Source organism: Hyla sarda, chromosome 13 (assembly GCF_029499605.1).
Source record: "Hyla sarda isolate aHylSar1 chromosome 13, aHylSar1.hap1, whole genome shotgun sequence".
Lineage (NCBI taxonomy): Eukaryota > Metazoa > Chordata > Amphibia > Anura > Hylidae > Hyla > Hyla sarda.
The window spans coordinates 22,196,404-22,208,429 of record NC_079201.1 but is presented as its reverse complement, the minus strand read 5'-3'; the positions used below and the strand labels follow the sequence as shown (position 1 = coordinate 22,208,429).

General features: G+C 44.5%; 1 protein-coding gene across 12 annotated transcripts in view; it reads right to left on the bottom strand.

The window, feature by feature from the left end:
* SDK2 (sidekick cell adhesion molecule 2) overlaps positions 1-12,026 on the bottom strand; it is a 727,771-nt gene that overhangs the window by 139,017 nt on the left and 576,728 nt on the right. For all 12 annotated transcript variants that reach the window (XM_056550647.1, XM_056550649.1, XM_056550648.1 and 9 more), the window contains one exon: positions 7,764-7,870. In XM_056550647.1, the coding sequence (XP_056406622.1) occupies positions 7,764-7,870 (107 nt within the window). The remainder of the gene's footprint in view (positions 1-7,763; positions 7,871-12,026) is intronic.

Below are 12,026 nucleotides of genomic sequence, written 5' to 3'. Positions count from 1 at the left end.
GGTACAGTGTGTGGCAGTATTATATTCAGTGGATACAGTGTGTGGCAGTATTATATTCAGTGGGTACAGTGGGTGGCAGTATTTTATATTCAGGGTACAGTATGTGGCAGGATTATATTCAGAGGGTACAGTGTGTGGCCGGATTATATTCAGGGTACAGTGTGTGTCAGTATTATATTCAGAGGGTACAGTGTGTGTGTCAGTATTATATTCAGGATACAGTGTGTGTCAGGATTATATTCAGGGTACAGTGTGCGGCAGTATTATATTCAGGATACAGTGTGCGGCAGTATTATATTCAGAGTACAGTGTGCGGCAGTATTATATTCAGAGGGTACAGTGTGTGTCAGTATTATATTCAGGATACAGTGTGTGTCAGGATTATATTCAGTGGGTACAGTGTGTGGCAGTATTATATTCAGTGGATACAGTGTGTGGCAGTATTATATTTAGTGGGTACAGTGTGATTTGCTTTTATGAAGAAGTGAGTAGAAGCCTTGACAGAGGAATGGCTGTGGATATAGTGTTTCTGGATTTTGCTAAAGCATTTGATACTGTCCCTCACAGACGTCTGACAGGTAAGTTAAGGTCTTTGAGCTTGGAAATTTTAGTTTGTAACTGGATTGAACACTGGCTCATGGATCGTACCCAGAGAGTGGTGGTCAATGATTCGTACTCTGATTGGTCCCCGGTTATTAGTGGTGTACCCCAAGGTTCTGTACTGGGACTGCTGTTGTTTAATTTATTTATCAATGATATAGAGGATGGCATTAACAGCTCTGTTTCTATCTTTGCAGATGACACCAAGCTTTGTAGCACAGTACAGTCTATAGAAGATGTGTATAGGTTACAAGATGACTTGGATAGACTAAGTGTCTGGGCATCCACTTGGCAAATGAGGTTCAATGTGGATAAATGTAAAGTTATGCATCTGGGTACTAATACCATGCATGCGTCGTATGTCTTAGGGGGGATTAAACTGGCAGAGTCACTGGTAGAGAAGGATCTGGGTGTACTTGTAGATCACAGACTACAGAATAGCATGCAATGTCAGGCTGCTGCTTGAAAGGCCGGCAGGATATTGTCATGTATCAAAAGATGCATGGACTCGAGGGACAGGGACATAATACTCCCCCTTTATAAAGCATTGGTACGGCCTCACCTGGAATATGCTGTTCAGTTTTGGGCACCAGTCCATAAAAGGGACACTGCGGAGTTGGAAAGGGTGCAGAGACGCGCGACTAAACTAATATGGGGCATGGAACATCTTAGCTATGAGGAGCGATTAAAGGAGTTACAATTGTTTAGTCTTGAGAAGAGACATTTAAGGGGGGATATGATAAACATATATAAGTATATAAATGGCCCATACAAAAAATATGGAGAAAAACTGTGCCAGGTTAAACCCCCCCCAAAGGACGAGGGGGCACTCCCTCCATCTGGAGAAGAAAAAGTTTAGTCTCAAGGGGCGACACGCCTTCTTTACCATGAGAACTGTGAACTTATGGAACAGTCTACCTCAGGAACTGGTCATAGCAGGAAAAATTAACAGCTTTAAAACAGGATTAGATACATTCCTGGAACAAAATAACATTAATGCTTATGAAGAAATTTAAAATCCCATCCCTTCCCCAATATCGCGCCACACCCCTACCCTTTAATTCCCTGGTTGAACTTGATGGACGTATGTCTTTTTTCAACCGTACTAACTATGTAACTATATTCAGGATACATTGTGTGTCAGGATTATATTCAGTGGATACAGTGTGGGGCAGGATTATATTCAGGGTACAGTGTATAGCAGTATTATATTCAGGGTACAGTGTGTGGCAGTATTACATTCAGGATACATTGTGTGTCAGGATTATATAATATAATCCTGACACACAATGTATCCTGAATATAATCCTGCCACACACTGTACCCTGAATATAATCCTGCCACACACTGTACCCTGAATATAATACTGCTATACACTGTACCCACTGAATATAATTTATATTCAGTGGGTACAGTGTATAGCAGTATTATATTCAGGGTACAGTGTGTGGCAGGATTATATTCAGGGTACAGTGTGGGGCAAGATTATATTTAGTGGGTACAGTGTATAGCAGTATTACATTCAGGGTACAGTGTGGGGCAGGATTATATTTAGTCTACACTTTCTGGCAAGGTTATAATGATTACTGTCTTCATGCAGAGGATGAGGATCTGCTGACAGTGAGGAGCCAATGATGTCTGGATGTCAGACTCTGCAGAGAAGATGGATCTAGAGGAAGACCTGGTCTCTGGACAAGATGAAGAAGAAAAGATAACAGAGAAGATATCACTCAGGTCAGGTCACTGATATTACTGTGTATTCTCCTGACTGTCCCATCAGAGCTGTAGTCATTTGTAAGTTGTGCAGTGATGATGAGTAAAACTGTGTCCAATCTGTGTGCGTGCGTGTGTGTGGGGGGGGGGGGGAGGGGGGAGCAGGCAGGAGGTGTAGGGAGACCTGAGGTAATTTTCTGCATCGGGGGCCTGTGGTTTCTAGCTACACCTATGGGGGTATCTATTAACAGAGGGGCCTACCACAACTATGGGGGCAACTATTAACAGAGGGGCCCACCCGAACTATATGGAGCACGCTATATAGTTTGGGTAGGCCCCTCTGTTAATAGTTGCTTCCATATAATTTGGGTAGGCCCCTCTGTTAAATGAGTAGTCTGGTGAAAAATAACTTATCCCCTATCCCCTAGGGGATAAGTTATAGATCGCAGGGAGGTGCAAGTGCTGGGACAACCCCCCCCCCCCCTCCGCGATCTCCTGCACAGGGCCCCAGCAGTTTTCTGGAAGCTGACGTCTGTACCACGCAGAAAGCCGCAGCCGACACACCCCCTCCATGTATCTCTATGGGGTACATGGAGGGGCGTGTACAAAGGACTCCCCCGCTTTAAACGAATTACCCCCTAATAGTGCCAGCATTTTGCATCTCACATACTGGTGTTTGTTTCCCCCTTCTTGCCATTTTCTGACCACTGGGCCAATCCCTCACCAGTATCCTTTAACAATACAGTACGGTTCCTCTGTAAAGAGGATGGAGATCAACCATGGCTAGACTCCCTAGGGAGCACATTTTAATCCCCCTCCCACCAGACCTTATTGCTATATGTAAGGGTGAAGTCCACCCATCTGAGTGGCTTGTGATGAGTTAAATTCTGGGTTCTGTAACAAATTAGCACATGGAGACACCAGACACATCGTTTTTTTTTTCTTCATTCATTTTAGTGTTTTTTTTTCCATGCTAAGAAAAGTGCAATGTGTCAGTGACATGTTTGTTTTTCATCCCTTTTCTTGCTTTGCATTTTTCTTTTAACTAGAAGCCTGTCAAATACTCTGTGTCTACTTTGTTGTTACTTTTTTTTACATGCATCAGAGGAGACAAAAAGGAAAAAAAATAAATAAACTGAAGCAATTTAGCTTGTTGATGTAGCTTGCAGCATATGTATTGGATTTCAGCTTTTTATAAGCAGATCGGTCACTGGTTTGGTGTGAACTATGCTCTTATTTAGATAAGGCCATAGGTGATAATCATATAGGGCAGTGTTCTCCAAACTGTGGCTGCCTAGCTGTTGCAAAACTACAAATCCCAGCAGGCCTAGACAGCCAACCCCTGCTTGCCCAGACATCCAGTGTTTTTCAAACTGTGTGTCTCCAGCTAATGCAAAACTTCAACTCACAGTGGAAATCACTGATAAAGGGCAAAGAGATGATAAAGTCATGCACACAGTCATGTTATCTCCAAAGATAAACACTGGTAGTATTATGGGTTTATCTCTCAAGTTCAATGGTAATGAAGAGGTTGTCTGTGGACACATTTTTTGTGGTAAAAGTGGCCAGGTTAAATGGGCACTGTCAGATCCAAAAACTTCTTGTATGTTGTTACTGATGAAAATTAATGACCTTTTGTAATATGGTTGTATAATTTTTTTGAATATTTAATGAAGAAAATGGCTCCTGAAAAGCCCCCCACTAGGTGTCCCCATACCTACTGGGGAACTAATCAGTCCTACAGCAGCATCAGGCTTGTCCATTAGTCATGGAGGAGAGATGACTCATAGAAAAGGCTGCATGAGCAGACGCACTAATCACCTCCCTCCACCACAAGGGAGGGACACGCCCCCTTCCACTACACCAATCACCTCCCACCACCACATGGAGGGACACGCCCCCTCCCACCACACACCAATCACCTCTCACCACCACAAGGGAGGGACATGCCCACTCCCACCACACAGCAATCACCTCCCACCACCACAAGGGTGGGGCATGCCCCCCTTCCACCACACACCAATCACCTCTCACCACCACATGGAGGGACACGCCCCCTCCCACCAATCACCTCCTACCACCACAAGAAGGGACCCGCCTCCTCCCATTACACATCAATCACCTCCCACCACCACAAGGGAGGGACACGCCCCCTCCCACCACACACCAATCACCTCTCACCACCACAAGGGAGGGACATGCCCACTCCCACCACACAGCAATCACCTCCCACCACCACAAGGGTGGGGCATGCCCCCCTTCCACCACACACCAATCACCTCTCACCACCACATGGAGGGACACGCCCCCTCCCACCAATCACCTCCTACCACCACAAGAAGGGACCCGCCTCCTCCCATTACACATCAATCACCTCCCACCACCACAAGGGAGGGACACACACCCTTCCACCACACACCAATCACCTCCCACCATTACAAGAAGGGACACGCCTCCTCCCATTACACACCAATCACCTCCCACCACCACAAGGGAGGGACACACCCCCTTCCATCACACATGGGAGGGACATGCCCCTTCTTCCCCTAAGAGGATTTCCAACACTGTGAGCTAATGAAAGGAGGTATTTTTTATGATAAATATAAGTCATAGAGGCCTAAAATTAGATGTACATGCCCAGGATTAGGTACTGAGTAACATATATTTTTTTTGTGGGATTTGACAGATACATTTTAAATAATTAATTAATAAAAATAAATAAATGCATGCTGTATATACCCGTTGCGATCCCCCACCACTGCTGTTCTGATGATTCCCCTATGCTCGCCATTTCTAGGTATCAGTCTTGACACAAGAAAATGGCCACCTTGCCAATCACTGGCTGCATTAGTGACCCGCCTCTGCCAGTGATAGGCAAAATGGCTATTTCTTGTGTCAAGAGAATACCAGTAAATGGTAAACAGCGGTGAGGAGGCACCATCAAAACAACCATGGAGAGGGATTGTGGCAGCTGAGTACCGTTCTGTTCTTTTTTTTTCTTTATTTTGTCTGTCCTGACCACTTATAAATATATATCAAATATATCAAATGGACAACCCTTTTAAACATGGTGCCGCCATAGGATTCCCCCTTCGCCATAAAAAAATCTCATCTGCTAGATCTGTCCCGATCACCTGTAAGTACTAACATTGGGAAATGGAGCTTTTTTGTAGTAACAACAGCTCAGCCATGAAGCTTTAGACCATGAAAACTCCCATAGAGGAGCCATTGAGTGCCGTAAATCATCTATTCTCTATGGCATCACTCACTGTAGAGATCCTCAATGTGTCTGAAAGTGACATCAGCACAAGATCTATGTGCCGGGAGCTTCATAAAATGGCTTTCTATGGAGGAGCAGCTGCACACACGCCTGAGATCACCCTGTACGATGCCAGGCATCATCTGGAGTCTGGAGCAGGGGAAACATGTTCTGTGCAGTGATGGATCACCTCTCGCTCTCTGGCGGGCTGATGAATGAATCTGGGCTCGGTGCATGGACAGGGAACACTGCCTACTGTAATGCATGGTACCTACTGTAAATTTGGTGGAGGAGGATAGGATTGGTGTATTTTATGGTTTGGCCCCTTATTTCCAGCGCACCATACTTTTTAGACAATTATCGCTTTCATTGCAAAAGCATGGGGAAGGTCATATCCTCTTATGTACAAAGGCTCCATAAGACAGGGTGTGATGGGTCTGGTGGGAGAAATTGATGGGACTGTGCAGAGCCCTGATCTCAATAGTGTCCGGCACCTATAGGGTAAGTTGAAGCAGTGAGAAAAATAATCTTTTTTTGTAAAGTGCCAGCATACTCCATAGCACTTGACAATCCAGAGGCAACATGTACAGGCAACATAGTAACATACTAATAAATTCAAACAATGGAAGTGAAGGTGCTGCACGCAAGAACTTACAAACTATGAGGACGTATGGGTGACACAAAAGGAGCGGCGGCTCTGTGTACAATAAATGAGGACGTAAGGCTGGTACGCAACATTAGAGAACTTCCTTTGTACATTGGTACAGCCATCTTTTACAAAGAAGAACACGATGTCACGCCACGCCCCCTCAATGCAAGTCTATGGGAGGGGGCGTGGCAGGCGCCACGCCCCCTCCCATAGACTTGCATTGAGGGGGTGGGGTGTGACATCATGAGGGGCGGCGCTATGACGTCACAAGCTCCTGGCACCGGCTCCAGCGTTCGGAACAGTTTGTTCCAAACGCTGAGCTGCGGAGTACCCCTTTAATCTATCACTTCCAAATTTACAGTGCCTCACCACATTATTACCCAGAATCGGGAGCTCGTGATGTCATAGCCCTGCCCCCTCATGACATCACGCCCCGCCCCCTCAATGCAAGTCTATGGGAGGGGGGCCGTGACGACTGTCACGCCCCCTCCCATAGACTTGCATTGAGGGGGCGGGATGTGACATCACGAGGGGGTGGGGCTATGACGTCACATGCTCCAGTGTTCGGAACAGTTTGTTCCAAATGCTGAACCCGTTTAAGGAATGTAATAGATCTGCATGAATTTTTTTTATTTATAGAATGCTCAAAGGACATCTGCAGCATGATTAACACTTATCCCCTATCCACAGGATAGGGCATAAGTGTTTGATCGCGGGGGGTCCGACCGCTGGGACAGGCAGCGTTCGTGCCTCCCCGGCTCCCCCATAGAACTGTATGGGGACGGGGAGGAGACGGGGCGTCACCATCGACCTCTAGGTCAACGCTACGCGCCTTAGCGCTCACCATGAACGCTAATGGCGGCGCCCCGTTAGGGAGATCGTGGGGGGTCCCAGCGGTCGGGCCCCCGCAATCAAACACTTATCCCCTATCCTGTGGATAGGGGATAAGTGTCATACCGCTGCAGTTGTCCTTTAAAGGGAAACTGACAGCCTGTTCACTTGCACTAAGCCCAATACACTGGATTATAGTGCGGGTGAACAGGAGTAAAGTGATGTGTTACTTACATACATTGTTCCAGTAGTTTTAAATTTATGCTTCTCCGTTGTTCTATTGCTAATATTTGTTCTATTGTAATGGAGGCAGGGAGCCGGCTTGCTGAGCTCCTTAATATGCCATGATATGCCTGCCCCGGCTATAAGTATGCAGTTTTCTTCACTCTCACATCCTAGTGACATGAGAGCCTGCGGTCACGTTAGCACTCTGATATTGTAGCAGAGCTCAGGTGCCGCTACACCCAGATGTTACTGTAGTTACTGTACTACAACATAACCAGGCTGTGCTGATAGTTACTGTACTACAACATAACCAGGCTGTGCTGATAGTTACTGTACTACAACATAACCAGGCTGTGCTGATAGTTACTGTACTACAACATAACCAGGCTGTGCTGATAGTTACTGTACTACAACATAACCAGGCTGTGCTGATAGTTACTGTACTACAACAAATCAAAGAAATTATATAAATGGGAGACAACTTACAGGCCACCTGCACCTCTGTCTGTCTCTGTAACAACGCGCCCATCCGATTCCTGACGATGCAGCGGTAGTGTCCAGCGTGTGTCCGGTCCAGAGAGGTAATCATGTATCTGAAAAGAAAAATAAAGACTAATTTAATGCATTTATTCATATAATATTTTATGTTACTAATTTCCTCTCATACATTCTCTAATACATTTTCTAAATATTGTAAAAAATAAAACATATACCTTATAATTCAATATGATATCTCTGCTTGTTTTATGTGAATAGAAACACCTATTTTTAAACCAGAAGCAAAAATATGTCCTGACATCAATCCATTACTCCTGCACCTGTGCCAGTTTGAAATGATCTTGACAGGTCTTCAATCTCTGCTTGCGGTCAGTGAATAGTGCCATTTTTTGGCTAAAGGGGTTATCCAGGGTAACACATAGGTGTTTTTTCCAGGAACACCGTCCTCAGGTTGTGTGTGGTATTGAAGCTCAGTTTCATTAAAATGGTGCAGTTGTAATACCACCTGAAACCCGAGGACAGCTGTGGCGGCTATTTGTGAAGGAAAGCAGCTATGTTTTTCTAATCCAGGATAACCCCTTTAAGTACAAAGATCTTGATACATTGAGAAATTTAAACATGAAAAAATGATTTCCTAAGCTGCAGGATGCATGCCTCCTCTCTCCCCCACCCCGCTCTGCCCGGCATGATTGAGGTACAGGGTTTGGCTTCCAGCACTGAGGAAGTAGGCATGCATGCTGCAGCTCAGCACTGCCTCTCTGACACTTTTGCTTTCAGCATGAAAATGAGATGAAAGATTCCTTTTAAAGGGGTATTCCATGAAAAAAACTATTTTTTTTCCATATCAACTGGCTCCAGAAAGCGAATCAGATTTGTAAATTTCTTCTATTAAAACATCTTAATCCTACCAGTACTTATCAGCTGCTGAAATTGAGTTGTTCTTTTCTGTCTGACCACAGTGCTCTCTGCTGACATGTCAGGAACTGTCCAGAGCAGGATAGGTTTGCTATGGGGATTTGTTCCTGCTCTGGACAGTTCCTGAGACAGACAGAGGTGTCAGTAGAGAGCACTGTGGTCAGACAGAAAAGAACAACTCAACTTCAGCAGCTGATAAGTTCTGGCAGGATTAAGATTTTTTTATAGAAGAAATTCACAAATCTGTTTAACTTTCTGGAGCCAGTTGATATGACAAAATTATTTTTTTCATGGAATACCCCTTCAAAGCAGATGTCTAGTTGGCAAAATACACATAGCTGCATTGTCTATTGGAGTCTGACGCAATCTTTTTATCATCTTTCTCTTTCCATATGCTTTACACTGCACTTCTGCTTGTTCAGATGAACAGTTCCTGTGTCCCTGCAAACTATAGATTGATTATAACTAGAGACCAGACACAAGACACTAACCTAGAAAGCTGATCTTCTAACATCATCAGCAATAACCACCATAATCCTCATCTTATTTACCTAACTCCACATGTTCAGAAACCTGCCCATAAAGTGGTATGCGCCATCCAGCGCTACATCACCCATCACATCATATTCTGTGTGACGGAGCGATGAATGGTTGACAGAAAACAGCACCTGACAACTAGGTAAAATCTATTTATACCCACAATCCAACTCCACAGACAATTAACCCCTTGGCTCTCAAAGAAAACCCCGGGAACAGCTGGGCTAAATGACTGCAAGGCGCTGCCAACCTGACATGTGGTATTTTTGTTTATTTTGTGTAACATAAATCACCCTGAAAATTCTTAATTAGAGCAAATAATACCCATTCAATGAGCAGAAAATGCTTATCACCTGCTCCATGCTCATCATAGGCTTACTGTGGAATCTGAAGAGACAAAGACAGCCTAGTTGTCTACGTCTGCAGAGCACGTACAAGGTTACGGTAGGCGTGCAAAATTCTACCCACTTTAGAAAGTACAGAAACAAGGAAGGAATAAGTCAAGAAGACCTCTCCAGTCAAGACCTTACATGATCCTAAAAGGAGACATTGGGACCCTGCTACTAGATCTTCTATACAAAAACAGATAAAGGTCTGGCACCGTTCATACTATTCAGGGAGAAAGTCCTCCCATATATGTGGCATACAGAAAAAGTATCTGTACGTCCAGTAAATCAGAGCTAAGGAGGTGCTCTTATCCCGAAAAAAAAAGTATACTGGCAGTAGCATATCATGTAAGAAGTAGATGGATAATGCACTCACCGCTGTAGAGAATTTCATACTTTATTCAGCATATAAAAAGTCCAACGACACAGGTACACAGGGAGCTGGTGGTGGAACAGATGAGGCTGATGGCGTTCAAAGGGGCGGCAACATGTTTCACGCACTGCGGTGCTTCGTCTGGCCCGTACGGGCCAGACGAAGCACCGCAGTGCGTGAAACATGTTGCCATCCCTGTGAACACCACAGTGCGTGAAACATGTTGCCACCCCAGTGAACGCCTTGAGCCTCACCTGTTCCACCACCAGCTCCCTGTGTACCTGTATCGTTGGACTTTTTATATGCTGAATAAAGTCTGAAATTCTCTACAAATCCAGCGGTGAGTGCATTATCCATCTACTTCTTACATGATATGGTGCTACTAAGATCTTTACCCAAAAAGTTCCATAGAGATGAAAATCCCTAATGCCAAGATGTATTCTCATCTGACAGACCATATAAAGTACACCAAAGATTGTGCTCCTCTTTTATGTGTCCACTTCAAGGTTCCTTACAATCTTTGTAATTCGGACAGATGTTAGAAGCACCAAAAAAGGTTCTGGACCTTCAGGTGGTTGATAGGTTCCCAGACACAGGTAAACAACCCCTAAGTTTCAAAAACATTGTCGGAACAGAAAAGACATCGAATTCAGACATTTTGTTGGCAGCCCCCATACACTTTAGAGAACACTTGGCCAAGTCTGGCAATTTTAGCGGGACCAGCTGACTTACATGGCCTCATCACTCACTTGTGACAGACTATGTCAGAGAAAGAAGAGTCAAGCATGTTGCATTGCAATGCCCAATCTTTTGGTCCTTCCTGGGGATAAGCTGCTATGTGGCTTACTCCTTTTTCTTCTGGAGGAAAAGCTGGTGGCCAAATGAATATTTCACCAAGTGTATGAGCACCTATAGTCAGCTGCAGTGTATATGCTATATACACGAATGGCTTGTTTGCGAAAGGTTTCCAAGTTTTGAACCACCCTATACCAAAGAGTCAAAACCTAAATGTCTTAAATAAACGCTCTTATGCCCTTTGATTAGAGATTGGTCTTAGAGGTTGGCACAGGAACACGGGAATTGTGTCATGGTCTGCCCCTTCATGCCCTAGATTAGGCATTAGGCTGGATCTGTTCCTCGAAGGTAATTGCTAGCGTTCTAAATGATTTTACAACCATTAAGAAAAATTGTAAGTACAACCAGTTCTGACCAATGGATATCTGCCCTAGAACTTATCAGTCATGTTTCAAAGTGTCATGCCCATTCAGCTGAATAGTAAAGCCAGACAAAACCCATGGACAGGTGTGGGTGTTTTTGCATGATAGCAGCCATGTTTTATGAATCCTGGACATCCCCTTAAACTAGTGTTCTCCAAATTATGGTGTTCTAGCAGTTGCAAAACTACAACTCCTAGCATGTCCAGACAGCCAACGGCTGTCTGGGCATGCTGGAAGTTTTCGTTTTGCACGACCTGGAGGGCCACAATTTGTAGACCACTGCCTTAAAACTTTGTCCAAATTCTACTTCTGGTTCTTAGGGGTTTGATAAAAGTGGAACAAAAAAGGATGTAGAGTGATCTTCCTATGACTGAGAAGAGCCTAATGCGTCACTATTGAAAACCTACACCAAAAGTTTACAAACTGCTACAGATATAATAATAATAATCTGGCTTTTGTTGGGAAGTGCCAACTTTTTGACGCACGCTTATAACGGATGGGCCAGTAGCCAATATTTTCTTTTGGAACTAAATATTTCCACTTTCCCCATGGCATTCATGCCTCCTGCATAACAAAAGCATCGAAATGTTCTAAAATGCTCATTTTAACGTCTCCCCCACAATGCTCTGCTTCTTGAGCAACAGAACAATGCCTGTTCCTGGCATTGGCCCTAATTGTATTGGGAGCCATCTGTTTTTTTTTTTTTTTTCTGCAGCAAGTGTGTATGTGTAGGTGGGGGGGGGGGGGTATCGTTCTGGCAGGGGCGAAAGGATTGAGTGGTTCCAGGGCCCGGCTGTTCGTGCAGAAGTCTCACTTGTCATTT